At 39.2% G+C, this 20520-nt stretch overlaps 1 protein-coding gene across 2 annotated transcripts in view; it reads left to right on the top strand.

Moving 5' to 3' along the window:
• The window catches only part of cntrl (centriolin), a 121980-nt gene that overhangs the window by 8803 nt on the left and 92657 nt on the right, over window positions 1-20520 (top strand). For both annotated transcript variants that reach the window (XM_078226378.1, XM_078226379.1), the window contains exons 4-11: window positions 456-586; window positions 902-1043; window positions 3207-3393; window positions 4594-4787; window positions 9171-9290; window positions 10341-10569; window positions 12561-12670; window positions 18272-18466. In XM_078226378.1, the coding sequence (XP_078082504.1) occupies window positions 456-586; window positions 902-1043; window positions 3207-3393; window positions 4594-4787; window positions 9171-9290; window positions 10341-10569; window positions 12561-12670; window positions 18272-18466 (1308 nt within the window). The remainder of the gene's footprint in view (window positions 1-455; window positions 587-901; window positions 1044-3206; window positions 3394-4593; window positions 4788-9170; window positions 9291-10340; window positions 10570-12560; window positions 12671-18271; window positions 18467-20520) is intronic.

The raw sequence follows: 20520 nt of genomic DNA, 5'->3' as shown, positions 1-20520 counted from the left end.
AAAATAATGTCCGAAGCCTTGTAATTGAAAGCGTAATTGCTTGCAAAAGATACAGCATCTAATTTCAGCAGTGCTGTCTGTTGGAAAATGCAGCATCTGGGGTGTAAACACATCTATCAGTTATCTAATTCTGTTTAGCTCCTACTCTCTACTATGATATACAGGGATCATCAAGCAGAACTGATGTGTCTCCCAGTATGAAGATGGGAATATTTTCATTGAGCCAACATTACTTCCCCTTTTGTTGCAAGACAAAGAGCAACATCAGTTTTGATCTTAAACTGAACTGCTAACATACCCTTTCTGCAACAGAAAGTTTTTGTCCCAGAGAGAACCCAATCATGGAAAGAAAAATTGGAAAAGTCTGGAGGGTAAACTCCCTCAGGAAAATAATATATAAGTATGCAGCTTCCATGGTGTTGTTGGTTAAATAATTCATAATATTTTATATTCAGTTCATAGAAAACTTGGAAAAATGCGAGCAGTTACTGATCTTGAACCTGAACAACAATTTGATTGAGAAAATAGAAAAATTGGACAAACAGTGTAAATTACGTGAACTTAGTCTTTCATTCAACCAAATTCGGTGAGTAACTAGGGAAATGTGCTGTACTTTCACCAATGAGATAAAGTGAATGAAGAAACAAAATTTGACCTGTATGATTAATGGATTAAATTAAAAAACAATCAGTAATTTGGATGTTTGATATTTGATGAATTTTCTGTTGATTTTGCATGATGATGCTACACTTGTCTCGGTCCTAATAAATATAGAATAATTTAGATTTATTCTGTTGAAAATCAGATAATGTTGAATGCCTTTACACTGGCTTTACATGCCTGGTCAGGAGATACATTTAATATCTGGGTTGAAAAAAAATATTTTTTTCCCTGCATTTAGTAAAATTGAAGGTCTGGAGCACATGGTGAACCTGCAGAATCTGAAGCTGGCTGGAAATTATATTGAACAAATTCCAGTTTGGGTTGGAAAGAAGTTGCGATCGCTTTGCATCCTCAACCTCAAACAGAACAATATTACATCGGTATGTTGATTTCAGTTAAGCATATTGCAATGTTCATAGAAGATTGACTGTTGGGATTTGTATCTAAAAGAAACAACTTGGGTCAAGGAGTATGTATAAAATTGTAATTTGTAGGATGGAGTTTAAGAAAATATGTATTTATGCACTATATCTCCTTTTAATAATGTAGAATTTTCAAAGCTTCAGGATCAAACATCTGCAGTCAGACTCCAATTGTAAGATATTGTCAAATTTGATAGAATTTTTTGAGGAGGTAACTAAGTGTGTTGATGAAGGTAGGGCAGTTGATGTCATATACATGGATTTTAGTAAGGCGTTTGATAAGGTCCCCCATGGTCGGCTTATGATGAAAGTAAGGAGGTGTGGGATAGAGGGAAAGTTGGCCGATTGGATAAGTAACTGGCTATCTGATCGAAGACAGAGGGTGGTGGTGGATGGAAAATTGTTAGACTGGAGGCAGGTTGCTAGCAGAGTGCCACAGGGATCAGTGCTTGGTCCTCTGCTATTTGTGATTTTTATTAATGACATAGAGGAGGGGGCTGAAGGGTGGATCAGTAAATTTGCTGATGACACCAAGATTGGTGGGGTAGTGGATGAGGTGGAGGGCTGTTGTAGACTGCAAAGAGACATAGATAGGATGCAAAGCTGGGCTGAAAAATGGCAGATGGAGTTTAACCCTGATAAATGTGAGGTGATTCATTTTGGTAGGACAAATTTAAATGTGGATTACAGGGTCAAAGGTAGGGTTCTGAAGACTGTGTAGGAACAGAGAGATCTTGGGGTCCATATCCACAGATCTCTGAAGGTTGCCACTCAAGTGGATAGAGCTGTGAAGAAGGCCTATAGTGTGTTAGCTTTTATTAACAGGGGGTTGGAGTTTAAGAGCGTGGGGTTATGCTGCAACTGTACAGGACCTTGGTGAGACCACATTTGGAATATTGCGTGCAGTTCTGGTCACCTCACTATAAGAAGGATGTGGAAGCGCTGGAAAGAGTGCAGAGGAGATTTACCAGGATGCTGCCTGGTTTGGAGGGCAGGTCTTATGAGGAAAGGTTGAGGGAGCTAGGGCTGTTCTCTCTGGAGTGGAGGCGGTTGAGGGGAGACTTAATAGAGGTTTATAAAATGATGAAGGGGATAGATAGAGTGAACGTTCAAAGATTATTTCCTCGGGTGGAGGGAGCTATTACAAGGGGGCATAACTATAGGGTTCATGGTGGGAGATATAGGAAGGATGTCTGAGGTAGGTTCTTTACGCAGAGAGTGGTTGGGGTGTGGAATGGACTGCCTGCAGTGATAGTGGAGTCAGACACTTTAGGAACATTTAAGCGGTTATTGGATAGGCACAAGGAGCTCATCAGGATGATAGAGTGGGATAGCTTGATCTTGGTTTCAGATAAAGCTCAGCACAACATCGTGGGCCAAAGGGCCTGTTCTGTGCTGTACTGTTCTATGTTCTATTGTCAATATCTTTTTCTGTGATAATGAAAATAAAGAAAACTGCAATGTAGTTTAAACATCTGAGTGTAAGATAATAAGAGTTCAGAAATAAGGCGCAACTTTTCAAAATTAAGCCTGAAACTTCCAAAAGCAGATGTATTGTGAATTTCCGAATATCTGGCACGATATCTGAGTTTATGAACTTTATATTGCTGATTGCAATTTCAGCTGTACCGATTGTTTCTTTTTCTTCCAGTGCTACATAACTGATGGCCCAATTCCACATTCAGTGTTAGCATTGGTATTTAAAAAAACACACCCCTTGTGCATTTGGGTTAAAGGACACTTTTGTCCACCACATTGGTGAGAAAAATTACTTTATTCAGTCACAACACGACTGGAAAATCTGTTGTTGGTCGATAACTTGTAATTTCTGCATTTCCTTTAAGCAGCTGGACGGGGTGGGGGGGGGGGGGGGGGGGGGCAAGGAAATAAGTAAAAGTGAACTAAAAATTATCTTTTTGGCCATTGGGAACTCTGAGTTATATATTTAAAATCCCAAATGTTTTTATTTGCAATTGTTTTAAATAGAATATATTTGGGCTTTTTGTGATTGTAAAATGATGCTTCTGTTTAGACAAGAAGATTAATCTTATGATTTCATAGTTAATACATTAGGTATATTTCCTGTGGATGATCTGATCATTTTGCTGTTTTACGGCTTAGCTACAGGACGTAACTAAACTGAAACCTTTGAAAGAGTTGATTTCGCTAACCCTGGCTGATAACCCTATTGCTCGCCTTCCACATTATCGATTGTACGTCATATATCATTTACGTTCGTTGAATTGCTTGGATGGACAGCCAGTAACTACTCAAGAGAGGCAAGAGGCTCACGACCGATTTAATTTGGGTAAAATAAATTCTGAAACATGTATGATTTTGTCCAAAGAATATTTCAACTGTGTTTGAATAATTGTTATATTAAATTAGCCGTTTAAATCCGGTGGTCAAGTACACTAAGTTTAGGTCCTCTAAATATAACAAAGATCAACTTGTGTATTTCCAATATTTTCAGATTTCACCTTTTCATGCATTTCCTTTTGACCTATAATTAATGTAATAGCCCTTTTGGTGCTTTTTTAATTTTTAAAAAATTGGTTAAACAGTAAGATCTGATGATTTGACGGTGAGAAGTTTGGGAAGAGTCGGAGCTTGTAATTATCAGGGAGCTAAATTATTACGAGTATGCATTGACATTAATCCATGTACTTAGTCTTATTTTATATGATTTTAATTGTTGCAGTTGTTTGCACTTTCTTGCACTGTTAATTTCAGTAGCATTCCAGCCATGCTGCAAACTATATCCTCAGCACTTACAGTTGAATTTAAAAAAAAATCATTTTAAGTAATTTTTAAGGTGGTACTTTTAATGAGACTCCCTGTTTAAATTAGGAGACAATTTTTAACATCAAAAACTCAACTTTTGCAATCAGTGGAAGCTGAAACTTAATTTTTGAAAACTACATTTTGAAAATTGCTAAAAAAGCAAAAAGATTGAAAACCTGAAACAAAAATACAACAGACCAATTAAGAGTCTTGGGGTCATTACCACGCATTACATCTGTAGAGAGAACGGACAATTTAATGGGCGGGATTTTACAGCTTCACTTGTCCCGAAACAGTAAAATCCCACCCGGGGTCAACGGACCTTTCCATGGTCTGCCCATCGCCTGCTCCGATTCCTGTGGCGGGCGGGACGGTAAAATTCCGGCCAATGTTTCAGATGTAACCCTTCATTAAAACTGGAAAAGAAAATGGAAGGGCAAAGTAAAGCAGAATAAACACATGGGAGAGATTTACAATGCATAATATGCAGAAAGAGCAGACAGTACTAAATACTGGAGTGATATTAACATGAGATAATAAGCATAATTATAAAGGCATTTACCCCACAACCTTTAAGCACCTTCCAAGATCTGTACCCCAAATGCTGACACACATTGTCAGCAATGGACATTATAGTGATCATCTGAGATTATTGAACTCAATGTTAAGGCCAAGGACTTAGTCAAGCTTGCAAATCATTTTGTCTTTTATTGGGGCTATTCAGAAGAACTCGAGAAGCTTGAGAAGGAACTGGAGAGAAAGATGAAGGAAATTGAGCGGATAGAGCTGGAGCAATCGAAGGCAGTAGAGAATATCAGGAGGCAAGATCAATTGAACAAGTCACTTAAACAGGAAAAACAGCAAGAGAAGAACAACTGCAAAGAATTGGAAAGAGAGGTGGAGACCAAGAATGAACTGGTATGATTTTGAATTAATAATGATATTAGAATGGTTAAAGCACAGAAAGAGGCCATTCAGTCTGCTCTGTTATTCTCACAGAGGCATTCTCACATTGCCTCTGTGAGAATAACTCTACTGAAGTGCCCCTCCTCTGCCTTTTCCTCATAGTCTTGCAAATTTTTTTGCTTCAAATATTGTCCATTTCCTTTTTGGAAGCCACAATTGTCCTTATCCCATCACAGACTAAGGCAGTGCATTCCAACTGATAACATTTGTGATAACATTTGCAAAGTAAACAAGTTTCTCATGTAACCTCTGGTTCTTTCGCTAATTTTTCTAAATCGTTGTCCTCTGATTCATGATCCTTGTGCCAATGGGAGAGTTTCTCCCTTTCTGCTCTGTCCCAGACTCCTCAAGATGTTTAACATCTCTATCAAATCTCCTCTAAACTTTGTCTTCTCTAAGGAGAACAGTCCCAGCTTCTCATTTGAACCATTTTTATAAATCCTTTCTGCAGTCTGTCGAATGTCTTTACTTTCTTCCTAGTGTGGTGCCTAGAATTGAACAAAACTCCAGTTGAAGCCGAAAGTGTTTTTTAAAGGTTCACCTTAACCGCCTTGCTTTTATACTCTCTGCCTTGAAATACAGAGCTCAGAATCCTGTTGAGGATTATTAGATCAGTCATGATCTCATTAAATGGCAGAGCAGACTCAATGGGTTGACTGGCTTACTTCTGCTCCTAAGTCTTTTGGTCATTATTATGTATCAAGAGAAGCAAAGGTCCTAATACCAATCCCTGGGGAAACCCCACTATCGTCTAAAAACAACCATTCACCACTATGTTTCCTATCACTCAGCCTACTTTATATCCATTCTTCCACTATCTCTTTCATTCCATGAGTTTTAGCTTTGCTGATAAGCTTATGTGGCACTCATCAAACATCTTTTGGAAATCCATGTACAGCAAGTAAACTGCATTATCTTCATAAACCTTCCCTATCATCTCACCAAGGAACTCAGTCAAATTAGTTAAACATGATTTGCCTTTAACAAATTAGCTTTCCTTAATTAATTCACACTTGCACCATTTCCAAGGCACAAGTGACAGTCATTTTTGTCCTGAATTATTGTGCTAAAAGCTTTCTTACCACCAAGGATAAATCTACGAGCCTGTAGTTACAGGGTTTATTCTTGTGCTCCTTTTCTGAGCAAAGGTGTGGAATTTATAATTCTCCAGTCTTCTGGCACCACCCCTGCATCTAAGATGGGTTGAAAGATTGTGCTGCGTGCCTCAGCAATTGCCATTGTCACTTCCCTCAGCATCATCAGAGTGCAACCAGCCTTTCAAATATTCCTCCATCAATTTTTAGCTGATTCAGTGTCTCAACTACCTTCTCTTTCACCACGACTTTGGCAGCATCTCCTTCCTTGGTAAAGGTGATGCAAAGTATTCATTTATCAGTCTTACCCTCTGCTTCTATGCATGACAAGAGGCTTGGAGAGCGAGGGACTATTGCAGAAGGTTGTGACTGAATGAAACCACTAGTACAGCTGCACGACCATCTGAAAATTCCTCAACTGCTACTGATGTGAATGGTGAAAGCCTAATAATGTGTGATGCTGCACTTCTGATAACATAACATGGGCAGGGTGGGAGTATTTCCAAGGCATTTCCTGGCCAATGTCACTCAAAATCTCTGGTGGAAATGTTAACCAAAAAGAAAGCTCTGAGTAATTCAAACTTGTAACAGTGTTAACAATAGTTTATTGACGTACATCAATATGAGCTCTGACGAAGGGTCATCCAGACTCGAAACGTTGGCTCTATTCCTTCACCACCACAGATGCTGTCAGACCTGCCGAGATTTTCCGGCATTTTCAATTTTTGTTATTGACGTGAGTATTCGATACTGCCCAAGTTAATGGAATGGAGTCACTGGTGGGGAGGGGCAGGGACAGGTCAGAGGAAGGGCAGGAAGGGTGGTTTTCAGCACTCCCACCCTCATACATGTCTTTTGATCAGGCATCAAATTCCTGTCAACGAGATCCCGCCCCCACCCCCTCACAGAGCTGCAGGCAAACCAACCTTCGGGAGCTAGGGGATAACAATGCAAGACCTGTTAAATCCCTCCGCCACCACTAAACTCCAGTGGGGTCAGGGATAATTGGTTCTAAGTGACTCATGTGCCTAATTGGCATCCCATGGTCAATATGTGGGATTCTCACACAACCCTTTTCTACCCACGAATTAATTAGGGGCCATTTTCCCTAAGCAGAGAATCAGAAATGGGTACTCCAACTGATTCATCATGCCCTCTCTGGTGGGGAGAGGCAGGGACGGGTCAGAGGATGGGCCCCTTTTGCTCACCTTATTTGATACTGTGGACAGTAATGTAAAAAAATCTCAAAATTCATTTCTTGATACATTTTTGATCAATATTGTGAAAGTGATGCATCTGAGCTTGAAACCCTGCTCTGAGTTTGATACCAAAAGTCTGTCCGTCAGATGAACGTGCTTACAACTGATAATGAATTGTGTCAACAATTGTGCAAGTTTGCCTTTAACTCTGGAAGTGAAATGTGCTGTGTCTACTCTACACTCTTAACAGATGTTTATAATTTGTGCTGACAACATGTGCTTGCTTTTCTCCCTTTAGCTGGTATCATTGGTTATTCACAACACTCTCCCTGCTGCGTGCTGCATCTTTGTTCCCCAGTGAAGGTAGCCAGTGGAAAAATAGAATGTACAGCTCATCTATTTTTATCATCAGCTGATCTGCCTGCATGTTGAAATATGTAGAGTTTTTGTTTGAACAAAAACAAAATATGTGCTGTCCTTTGTGCACTGCTCTTTTATTTGCATGTGGTAAGCACAACAGCTAGCGTGTTTGCAAACACTGGCGGCTGCAAGGTTTTGTTTTTGTCTCGGCTTGATCAAGCAGCTTATTTTAAACCGATAGTTTTTCTTAAACCATGCTAAAAATTTGTATGATTCTAAAATCTTATTCTATTCAATGTTTCATTTTACTTTTTTTTTAACCTATTGCTTTTCTGCAGTTTTTCCTGCCGCTGGCTATTGAGGCCTTACTGCACACTTGCCTTCAGGTATCATAGCCTATGGTGCTCCTGTTGCATGCAGCAGGGATCACACAAAGGATTTCAGTGTTTGGGGTGCAAAATCATCCCTGAAGCTTCTTAGTGAATAAAACGTTACATATTGGTATAAAGGAAGACAATATTCATAATGGTTAATGCTATTGGAAAACCTGGAAGATTTTGCATTAGTAGATCAAATATGCTGTCAAAAATGCTGGTCACCTCACAGAAATAAGAAGCTTGCAACAGACAAAAAATAATACATTTCAGTGAATGAATAAAAGCATTGCACAAATAATGTAGGGTTGAAAATGCTGCAGAATCTGCCACTAGTGGTGGTGCATTGAGAAGTGTTCCAGCTTTAAACCAGCAGAAAGTGTTAGGAAACAGGGTTGCAGCAAGTTTAAGCGGTCAGGGTAAGATCATGGAAGAACTTTAATTAAGGACCTTGGAATCAATAGAAAGTGATGAGATCACAGGTGATGAGTGACTGGGACTTCAGGCGGGGAAGATGTATGTGGAGTAGGTTTAGAATAGGTTTATGTGTAGCTAATGGAGCTGACATATTAGTTAATATTTATGTTTCTTTATTTTATTAGACTGTTAAGAATTGCAGAAGAAATATTTTCAAAATTATCCCAAGTGTGATCTCTGTGTTCATTATTGTAATTTTAACTGTCTATGTGTGTGCGTGTGTGTGTGCTTGTGATTTGACATGTATTGGGAAAGATTTGAATAACAAAAAGAAAATGGAGAAATCTGTAATTATATCCGTTGAGCTATTAAATTTCAAAATTTGATCATTTAAAATAAGCAATCTGTATACGTAAAATATTACGACTTTTTGGATAGTGACTGCCACATGGAAAACAACATCTTTACATGTACCTGCAGATAAAATCATCAGAAAATAATTTTAGATTTTGAAATCATTTCTAGGTAGTATTAAAGAATTTCTTTGATATAAAAATGCATTTAATTTGTCATGTTGGACTTTGCTTTTGTCATGAAAACATCTGGCTGGTTGATCTCATGTCTTAGAATGCTGATTTAGTGAAAGATAATTTCTAAGACTAAACAGAAACAAAGGAGATGGATATCTCTTCAATTGGGCAGCTTGGATTTATTGTCTCACAGTGCTTCTTAGATTATTGGCTGATCACCTTTTCTGTCTTGGAAACTTGGGGGCAAGTCAACTTTAAGAAGTCAAGAGGAGAAAGAAGAACTCACTTCAAATTGCATTTATTAGACTTGATGAATACTATGCTTTGGTATTTTTCACATTTTTTTCCTTCTCTGCGACAGCTGAAGCAGAAGACAGCAGAGTTGACACGGGCCTGTCATAAGCAGTATCAGCTGGAACAGGAACTAGCATTTTACAAAATTGATGCCAAGTTTGAACCACTGCATCACTTCCCAGCTGCGGTAATGTAAAACCTTACTTTATTAGGTTGCTTATTTATTGCTGATGACCAATTCTGATGGAAGGGGTTTTAAATCCAATGAAGCAAAAGTAGAGGATTACTTGTCTTATCTGCTTTGTTTGTGCAAAGCAATTCATACAATTACAGCATAGGTCCTTTTGTTAGCTGATTTGAGCTATCATTTTCAGCAGATTGATTTTTGTCTAACTATAGCAACACACTGTACAGTTTTTGGGGGTTTGTTTCCAAATAAATCATTTGGAATACACGGTAATAGACTGATTTTTCTCCAATTAGACAGTGAAGTTGCAGGGAATGATTGATTCTAGCATGATTATATAATGATTGTGATTTTTTAGATTTCACTGCTTAGGAAGCTCTTGGTTTTGGCTTAAGATGATGATGAATGAGAACTTAAGTGATTGGAGCAGGGAATAGGCCATCCAGCCCCTCAAGCCTACTCTGCCATTCAATAAGATCATGGCTGATCTTCCACCTCAATTCCACTTGCCTGTCCGATTCCCATATCATGACATGGAATGCACAGCAGAAACCTATTTCCAACTGAGTAAGAGAAAATTAATGTCCCTGTACAAGTTACAACTGGTTCTTCAATATCTCATAGCAACCGATTTGGCAAAGTTCTGGAAGTACAGCTATTCACCTGTTCAGTTGCAGAATGTTGTGAGAGACACAAAAGGAGGGTGAGAACAAATTTTCTGAGAAACATCTAAACACAATCACTAATACTTTGCTTCTTTTCACATTGTATTTTTCTGTTACGGATCTACATTCTTACTTTCACACACTTCAGCCCTTTTTTGGTACTTAATAAACACTTTGTTCTGGCAGTCAATATTCCTGTCTTCTATTCATAATCACACAAGAATGATTTTACCAAAGACTTTATTAACATTCTTTTCACAAATTTCTTTGGACATGGCTTAGTATTTTTATTTTGTGCAAAGGACACTGGATCTTAGATTTAATAACTTGACAGTTCTTTTGAGGTGCAGTCATGAATTTTATTTTTAACTGAACCATTTTACAGAATTTTGCATTAGAAGAAATCCCTAATGAGAGCCCATATATTGGGAAGGCCAGATACAAGAGAAATCTCTACACTCAAGAGGAACATATCGTTGATCCAGTGCAGCATGGGAAAGTTGGAAAAATTCAGTTCGATGAGGATGATCAGGGAAAAAATGAGGAAGTGAGAGCAAAACTGCATCAAGCACTGGATGTACAGTTGGAAGATAAAGAAAGGAAAATTCAGAAAGGTAAAGAATTCTAGAATTATATTTCAAAATTGTGCTCTTAAATTGCCTTTTTTAAGCAGTGGAAGATCAATTAAAGTCGTAAAAAGGAAATAAATTCAGTTTAAAAAAAATAGACATATTTTAATGAGTGAAGCTCTCAAAAATATTTAAATCAATTATCTTAGCCCAAATCCATTGAAGAATTTCCTATATGATAAATATGCCACAAAGCATTGTACAAAACCTGAGAATCCAGGAATCTCCCAATTTTGATTCTTGGTGAGAGCATTTACATTTAGCCTTGGAGTACCTTGTTAATTGAGGATAAATCAGCAATGATTTCTACTGCAGGTTGCCAATCAATGACAACCTCTTTTTGGAAAGTGCGTTTGTGGGTATTGTTGGGTGACATATCAATCAGGTTCAGTGTGATTCTATCTACTGGCTAAAGAGCTCATCAACATTCACTATCTTGTTTGGCATTAAGAATGACACTTAAGTAAGGTAGCACTGCTGGAACCCTTGTGGGAAAGAAACCATTTTTTCAGTTCTTTAAAATGATTACATAAAGTTCAAATTATGGGCGCCTTATTTTAGTATTAAAAAGGTATATTTTGTGAAAATAAACAAGTTTTGAAGCTCTCAAATTCAACAGCTGTGTTTCCCTTTCTCATCGGTGAAATGTATAAAGTAAATTCCACTTGTTTTTCAAACTGTTTCATTTTCAACATGAAATTGCCAAGTTCTGTACCATTGGCAGTGTTATAACAAGGTTGTGAAATTGGTGCAATGCCATATGTCAGTGTCATTGATTCATTATCAATGAATTATGGTGATATTGTGCTATTTTGATGTATTTTATGTTTAAGGTGGAGTTGCTTTATGAGGCAGTGTTTTGTTACAAGAATTGGTTTGTCTGGTAAACATGCAGCAGATTTAAGAATGCAGACTAATTGATTTTAGCTAGGGAGGTGTTTCTTTGTAGAGTTAATGGACCTTTTGTTTATTTAGATTTCCCTGGGGTTTCAGAGTAAAGTTTTGATTAGCTTGATTGACAGGGACAGAGTCATGTGCTTAATGGGAGGAGCTAAGCTTGCAAGAAATAAATATTGTTTTCAGTTTATTTTAAAATACGAACAGTTGTTACTTGGACTGCCAGAAAAACTTGTGTCTGTCTGTCTCTCTCTCTCTCCAGGGGTGTTTTGAAAACTCTATGACTGTTAAGTCAAAGCAAGTATGCCTGTGTTTTGCTAACTAGTTTTAAAGAGGGGAGTTTAAGTCTATGAGGGGAATAGTGCTTGAATTGGAACTTGTAGTGATAGGTTAGCAGTTAAGACTTGTATCTTGTCATGTTTAAGTATTGTTCAATTGTTAAAGGTTAAGCTAATTCATTTGTTATAGTTAGACTGCGGTGTTAAATAAAGTTTGTTTTGATAAAAGCTCCCCAGTGTGTCTGTAGAATCGCACCTGGAGTGAAACATCTGATCCTCACACTAATGCCAAAACAGCACTGATGAAGGGTCATCTAGACTCAAAACGTTGGCTCTGTTTTTTCCCCACAGATGCTGTCAGACCTGCTGAGATTTTCCAGCATTTTCTGTTTTTGTTCCAGATTCAGCATCCGCAGCTTTTATCTTAAGAAAGTTGTTGGGGGTTTAGTCTGACTTCATAATATACCTTGGGGCTTCTGATCTGGCACCCAAACAGCATGAAGAAATATAAGGAATACAAAAGTTGTATTTTCACGTATTTATATATCTCAACAAAGAACTTTGAAACACAATTATAAAATAGGAGTATGACTTGTATATTATTGTGATTGAGTGAGTGGATTCTACTGTATTAACTTAAGAAATTTCAAATGCAAGCTTGATTTCTAAAACACCAAATTAAAATTTCCTAATATACTGTGATTGTGAGTTCCAGGTTGAACAATGCAAATAAAAACTAGTAATCATCCTGCTTAACATCCATATTTTCATACTCACTTTTCTTATGTTAATTTTTCATAGCTGAAGAGTCATTACAGCAATTACAGAGTGAAAAGGAAAGGACACAGCAGCAAGTCTTGAGAACAGTTGAAGAGCTGAAAAACCTGGAGCAGTTGGCAGCACAAAAGCGGGTGTGTATTGGTTAATTAAGATTGAAATATCTAGGTGCTCCAAACCTGCAGTTGGAGATTATTTCATCAGTGAGGGTTTTTTACATGGACAAACTCAACTAGTATAGTGGGTACAACAAAGAACATACAGCTGAGATGTACTCCTCGGTGATTGTTCAATAGGGTCAGGAAATTCTGCTGGTGAGGCAATCACATTAAGTTAAAATTTCTGGTAATGGTGTGATCATAGTGCTGTCATTTTGAATATACCTTTATGTGTATATTAAGAATAAATGCTCAGAAAAATGTGAATATTTTAAATATATATTATCTGTAAAGTTCAGGAAGATTTGTTTGGCATATTGATAGTCAAGGAGCAGTCTGACATTTTAGCACAGTTCCATTCCTATTTATCCAAAAGTATCCTCTGCAGCAATGGCTTCCTGATCGCCATCCATTCGTGCCTGCGTAGCTTCCAAAGCAGTCGGTGTTCATATGCAGCAAGACCTGCACAACGTTCAAGTTTGGGTTGATGAATAGCAAGTAATATTCATGCCAGGCAAGTGGCAGCAATGACCATCCCCAACAAGAGGGAATCTAATTCTTGACATTCAATGGCATTACCATCGCTGAACCTATCTTGGAGGTTACTATTGACAAGAAATTGAACTGGATCAGCCATGTGGCTACAAGATCAAGACAGAGACTGGGAATTCTGTGATGAGCATCTTCTGACTCCCCAAAGCCTGTCCACCATCTAATGCACAAGTCCTCAGTTAGATGAAATGGTCTCCTTGATAGTATGAGTGTCGCTCCACTAACACTGAAGAGGCTTGACCTTCCAGGACAAAGCAGCCTGCTTGATTGGCACCTCACCTCCACCACTTTGAACATTCACTGCCTTCACCGCTCAATGCACTGTGGCAGCACTGTATACCATATACAAGATGCATTGCAGCAACTCACCAAGGTTCTTTCGAGAGCATCTTTCAAATCTGTGACCTCTTCCACCAAGAAGGACAAGGGCAACAGATACATGGGAACACCAGCGGCTGCAAGTTCCCCTCAAAGCCATACACCATCCTGACTTGAAGCTATGCCGCTGTTCCTTCACTGTCACTGGGTCAAAATCCTGGAACTTCCTTCCTAACTGCATTGTGAGTGTATCTACACCAGATGGACTGCAGCAGTTAAAGAAGGTAGCTCAAAATCACTACCTAATGAACAATTAGAGGTGCACAAATGTTGGCCTAGCCAGTGATGGCCATGTATGGAAAATAATATTTAAAAACCTGTCACCTCTAAAGCCTCCCAAAGTTCCATCTTTAGAACTGTCCTCTTCCTCATCCACAGGCTTTTATATACCAAATCTCTCGACCACACAAGTACCTTGTGTTGTTCAGGTATCCTCTCTGACATTAAGTCACAGTTGAGCAATGTTTTTTTTCCAGCTTAACATCAAGAAGACTGCAGCTATTGATTATATCCTCAGACTGCAAAACCAAGGCATTCTATTTCATTCTGAATTATGCTTTGAACTCCAATCTTATTTATACCTGTATAACATTACCAACCCTTGGCACCTTCATCACCAAAACAGTTTTTGTTAAGTGTGTTTTTGCCAGAAGTCAATTGTTTTAACACTCTCTCTTCTGGCCTCCCATCCTCAACAAATTTCAACATGTCCAAAATGCATCCAACTGCAAGCTGCAGAAGTCTTGTTCATGCCATGTAACAAACAATGTGCCAGCTAGCTGTGCCAGGGGTCAGGGACTCTCCACGAAAAGCAGTGCGTCCTAAAATCTAACCTAGTTCTATGCTTGCGTATCTTTTGCCTCTATCTCCTGGTCCTCCCGAATTTAACCTATCTAATTCCGCTCAGCAAAGGGGAAATAACTACAGCAATTTGAATTTACCTATTAAAACTACAGGTTAGGATTAACACAATTTGCATTCAGGAACCATACTCAAGCCTATCCTCAGGAAATCAATGAGGATATGCATCTATCTTTAACTGTATACAATCTGTGTATATACCCAGCTGTTCAGAATCATGTGGCATGCATTTAATTATATTAGCCTTACTTCCTGTGTCCCACTTCCTTTTTTAGTTTCACTTTTTATGTCAACATTTGCCCATTATGTTGCAAGGACAGGCCTCTTTCTATTAGCTGAAACAGTTATGCTTTCCAACTATATCTTTTGAGACTCTCTGCTTCAGATATCCAGGAAATCCCAGTCTGACCACAGCATAGTAAGCATTTCTTTTCAGCCAGCAATCTATCTAAAGTAATTTGAATAACATGTATTGCGTGAAAGTGCCATTTTCTCCCTAAAGATAATGGTTTGTTGTCCCTCCTTTACTTGTAAAAATATCACAAATCTGTGTTGTAATCATGTTCTGTTTGAAAGTTTCCCTTGTTATTTCCTTTGATAAGTTCTATGTGGTGTTACCTTGGTAGAGGCCAGTAACCTTTTCTTAAAAAAAGTGTTAAGCCACAAAATTCTACTTTTTATTACAGAATGTTTTTGTTGAAAGATTTCCATTTTACATTTGTCACAAAATGCAACAAATCCCTAAAATCTAGTACAGTACAGAGTAACTATTGCTCCACATAAACATACAGAAAGGACCAGCAGTATTCATACAAATGATTCCAGTTATCAATGATTGCAGTCATTGTTTTTGGCATTTCCTCTCATATGGATAAAGAAAGGATAGAAGGAAGAGTGGGGAATCTCAGGATAACAGGATACAATCATGAGCATATGGCCCCATGGTACACACTCTCCTCCACAGGATAACAAAGACAGAACTACACTAAAACTAGATCCCTTGTGGGGCAATGTACAATCAACCAGGTCTAACTCAGTATCTCCGGACCTCCAAGCAACCTCAGGATAGTGCCATCTGTACAGATGTGGCGTGGCAGCGTACGCTCTTGTACAGAAACCAGTAAGCCAGGAACTCATAAGTTTCGCCTTGGCTTGCAACACTACAAACCTCCCTCCTCTCCAGTCATATCAGAAGCACCAATCAGGCTGCCTGTCACTGAAAAAGTTAAACCATTTTCCACCAAGGAAATCCTACCAACAAGGAGAAGAAGAATCATCAAGAGATTCACTGACATGGTATCTCGAAGAGATACGACCCTCCTCCTCCCAAGGAAATAAGGAAACCCTCTAGGATTAACTATAACAAATCAGAGCCTATATCAATACTTCACCAAACTGAATAAAGAAAGGAAGCCCCCAAGAGAGAGGAACATCAGGATAATCCAATTGACACCAGACGTAATTTTTCTGCATACACTTTTGCAGAATACTAACATCACTCCTATGCATTGAACAATGGTGAAAAATGGATTAAAAGATGTGGTGCCAGAGCTTGTGAAAACGCAGCCCCTCCTGCACTTACATCACATGTAAGAAGTCTCACAACACCAGGTCAAAGTCCAACAGGTTTATTTGGAATCACGAGCTTTTGGAGTGCTGCTCCTTCTTCAGGCGAGGAAGGAGCAGGGCTCCGAAAGCTCGTGCTTCCAAATAAACCTGTTGGATTTTGACCTGGTGTTGTGAGACTTCTTACTGTGCCCACCCCAGTCCAACGCCGACATCTCCACATCATTACATCACACGAACAGACTTACTGCCCATGTTTAATTCACTTTGAGGAAGTGACAGTGAGCAGCCTTCTTGAACTGCTGCTGCCCATGTGGGTGTATCTCACCACCATTTTGAGGAAGGGAGTTCCTGGATTTTGTCTCCATGACAGTGAAGGAACAGTGTAGTGTAATGGCATTAAGGAGTTGGTTAGATTCTCTCTTGTTGGAGATGGTCATTGCCTCGCGCTTGTGTTAGACCAGCCTGCTCCATCATTCAACATGATCATGGCTTCTGTACATGTTACAAATGAACCAGCCCGTGAAGCAGGAGAATCACTAGAGTTCAACAGTGAGCGGTGATTGTCGTTGCTTAATTTAGGTGCATTGAGACCAATGTCTCAGTCCTAAAACAGCCCGACAGAAGAGATTAATTCTAGGAGCAGCTCATGGACGTTCTTGGAAATCTTCGTAAATCCAGCTCCATTCCCAATCAGTTACAGTTGTAACTGTACTGGAACAGCTTGGCTAAGGGCACATCAAGTTTGGGAGAATGTTTTCAGTATTATTGCTGGAATGTTGTTGGAGCCCATAGACTTTGCAGTATCCAGTGCTTCAGCCATTTCTTGATATCATGTGGAGTGAATTGAATTGGCTGCAGACTGGCATCTATGATGTTGGGGACCTTTGGAGGATGCCAAGATTAATTATCCACTCATTACAAATGCCCAAGCCGCCTTTTTTGCAGTGATGTGCTGGTTTCTCCCATCATTACGGATGGGGGTATTTGTGGAGCCTCCTTCTGCAGTGAATTGTTTAATTGTCTACAACCATTCACAACTGGATGTGGCAGGATTGCAGAACTTATATTTGATCCATTGATTGTGGGATCACTTAGCTCTATTTATTCCATGCTGCTTCCGCTGTTTGACACACAAATAGTCCTGAGTTGTAGATTCACTAGATGACACCTCATTTTTAGGTATGCCTGGTGCTGCTCCTGGCATGCTCTCCTGCACTCTTCATTGAAGCACAGTTGATCCCCTGGTTTAATGGTAATGGTAGAGTGGGGGATATGCCAGGCCATGAGGTTACAGATTGTAGTACAATTCTGCTGCTGCTGATGGCCCACAGCACCTCATGGATGCCTAGTTTTGAGTTCCTGGATCTGATCAAAATGTATCCCATTTAGCACGGTGGTAGTGCCACACAATGTAATGGAGGGTATCCGCAATGTGAAGATAGGATTCAATTTCCACAAGGACTCTTTGGTGGTCAGTCCTGTCAGTACTGTCATGGACAGATGCATGTGCAGAAAAGTTTATTATTGATTATAAACAGCTAAAATTACCATAGTAAACATATCTTACTGGCAGAAAGTCCTTTTCTTTTTGCATTATTTTTCCCACAATTATCCTTCTCGAGTTTTATCAGCAAAAGTGAATGAGCAGCCAAACGTCAATTGCACCTTTTGTTTGGCAGAGGTTTGAGAGAGAAGATTGGAAAACAAAAGTGTTTATTTTTTTAAAGTAGCCTTATTTTACGTTCAGTCATGATTAATTATGCTTCATTATAAAAGCAATTTAAATTAGATGCAAGTGTAGAGGACTATTTAAAAATGTAATCAGATTATATCCGTTGTTTTCCAAGATCCTTTGTTTTAATATATACCATACTAATATACTGTCACACCGTATTTATGTCAAAAGTCTTTGTGTGGTGATGGTTATGCACTAATTGCAAATAAGTTGTTCTCCCCACAAAAGAGACGGGGTTTTGTCTTGCGTGATTTTGGCCTTCTGTAGTGCATGTCCTGGCAGATGCTTTGGGGTTGATTTTGTAGGTATTATTATCAATGAACAAATGGCAAGCTCTATACAATATCCTTGAAGGTTATTAGGGAAAATGTTAAATGTGATAACTATAATATTTTGGGATCTTTCATATGGAATCGACCTGATAATTACCGTGGTGATATATTCTGTACAGTGTGGTGTCATCCTTTCTACTCAATTTATAGATTTCAGAAGTTGAGAAGGATCGACTCCACCAGCAATTGGCACAGAAGATTCAGCTGATTAATGGATTGCGTCAGGAGACCGAGAAAGTGGGGGAGCAGATGGAAAGACAGTGGAAGGAAATGGAAAAAAAACAGTGTGAGATTGATGAGCTGGGAAAGGTCCTGGAGTCCCTTGATCCCAAAGACCCTCGGCATGTAAGTAGAAATTAAAAAGAAAAGCCAAATTGGTATCTTGCCTTGAATTGAGTCACCAGGGTTTTCATTTCCTTTTGCTTACAGCGGAAGGAGAGAAGTAAATTGGGGAGAAAATAAATCTGTCTCACCTTTTTCTACAATCTCAGCAGTGTTTCAGCTATTATGTTTGAAGGTTGGGGCTGCCTAGAAAATATGACCCAAAATAATACCATACTACTTAGACTGACCATTCAAAAATTTAGTCACCTAATTGGTTAACATAAATACATATATTCAACTCAGTAGGCCCAAAATCTAGTTTTTCCATTGAATATTTTTAAGGTGTTATATGGTATGAAAACTGACCTTTTAAAGAAAGTAATGATTGAGTGATTTTTTTTGTATGTGCTAGCCTCCTTAGCAAAGTTTACTTCTTTCTGGGTATACAAATTGGAGATCAATAGAAATGCTACCTGTATGGTGTCAACCTGTGCTTTCACAAGATTTGCAAAAACTTTGTGAATCAAACACATATAAAACTAATGGGATTCAACAGGAATTGTACTTTAATAAAAAAGCAGACCTCAAATGTAATTTTGCAGCAGTAATAATTTAGGCGCAGGACTTTCCTTGAAAAATAGACTAAAACTTAAAGGTTAAAAATACTCCTTGAAATTAATGTAAAGGAAACTAGTACACATCCATTTATCCATGAGAATTGCCATTTTACTAGAAGGAAGAATTTTTGATCTAAGAACAGCCAAAATCATCAATAATTTTTTTGCACATTTAGGGCCCTATTTTACCATTTTGATTCCAAGTGCTGGGCAGACTTGAAACTGGGAGTGTTTCAGATCCGACTTTTAGACCCGTTCACCACCATACGCACTCTGCCTGCAAAAATATCAGCGAGTCCAAATCGCACTGCACAAGCCTGTGGGTGTGGCATAACGCGCCTGAAACCCTGCAACTCCGATTGGAGACTCCAACTGTGCATGCACAGTTAAAAAAAAATAGAATAACGCTCCCCTGCCACATTCCTTCCGGGCCAGATAATGCCTCCTCCAGCCCCCACAAACATTGCCCCACCCTCACAACATTATTGACCGCCTTATCCCCCCACCCCTCCGCCACCCAGACCGATTGCGGGACCCCCCCCCACTGATCTCAGGCAGAGTGGCAGCAGACCCCCTAACACCCCCACTGATCTCAGGCAGAGTGGCAGCGGACCCCCACCGACCTGAAGCAGAGTGGCAGCGGACTCCCCTTCCTCTCCATTGATCTTGGGCATAGTGGCTGTGGACCTCCCTTTCCCCCCACTGATCTCAAGCAGAGTGGCAGGAGACCCCCCCCCTCCCCCATTTAAATGGCTGCCATACCCGTTTCGGGCGCGGTCCTGATCGTGGCCATTTTTGGGCCTTGGTAAAAGGGGAACCGGCGTGGAGGCAGGCGCAGATCGCGCTACTCTCCTTACGCCCAAATTTACCAAATTTTCGCGCCTGAAGATGGGCGCAACGTGATAGTAAAATCGAGCCCTTAATGTCAGTTGTTAGGAAATCAAAGGTGGTTTAAAGGGATTTATATTTTGTATTGGTAAACATTAGAAATAAGATATAGTTTTAAGTGGGTTTAATTTAATGTTTCTATTAACTTATAGTTAATATTGGACAAAGGTGTTTGTACATGTGGGGATCTGCTCAGTTCAAACTGCGCTTCTATTGTGCTTAGAGAGGATTATGGCATGAAATGTAAATAAGCTAGCAGGAGCATTGTAACTGTTGCTTAGCAACTGGGGACCCTTTTAAGGAAAGAAGGCTTATGCGTTTCAGTTTTTTAGCTGAATTTGATAGGACCTCGGGGAGTTAACATCAATCAACTCTGCCAGAAAAAACAAACTGGATAGGACAAGGGAACTACAATGAGACAAACTTCCCAAAGAACCAGATGTAGTCCAGGTAACCTATTGTGACAAAGAATGTCTTAATAAGATTGAAGTTAAGAGAACAGAGTCCAAGGTACTTTTCAGGAGAATTCAAGGGAAAAGCAGACAAAATGTTGTGATTGAAAGAGACAGC

Source organism: Mustelus asterias, chromosome 13 (genome assembly GCF_964213995.1).
Source record: "Mustelus asterias chromosome 13, sMusAst1.hap1.1, whole genome shotgun sequence".
NCBI lineage: Eukaryota > Metazoa > Chordata > Chondrichthyes > Carcharhiniformes > Triakidae > Mustelus > Mustelus asterias.
This window is presented reverse-complemented; position numbering and strand designations above follow the sequence as displayed.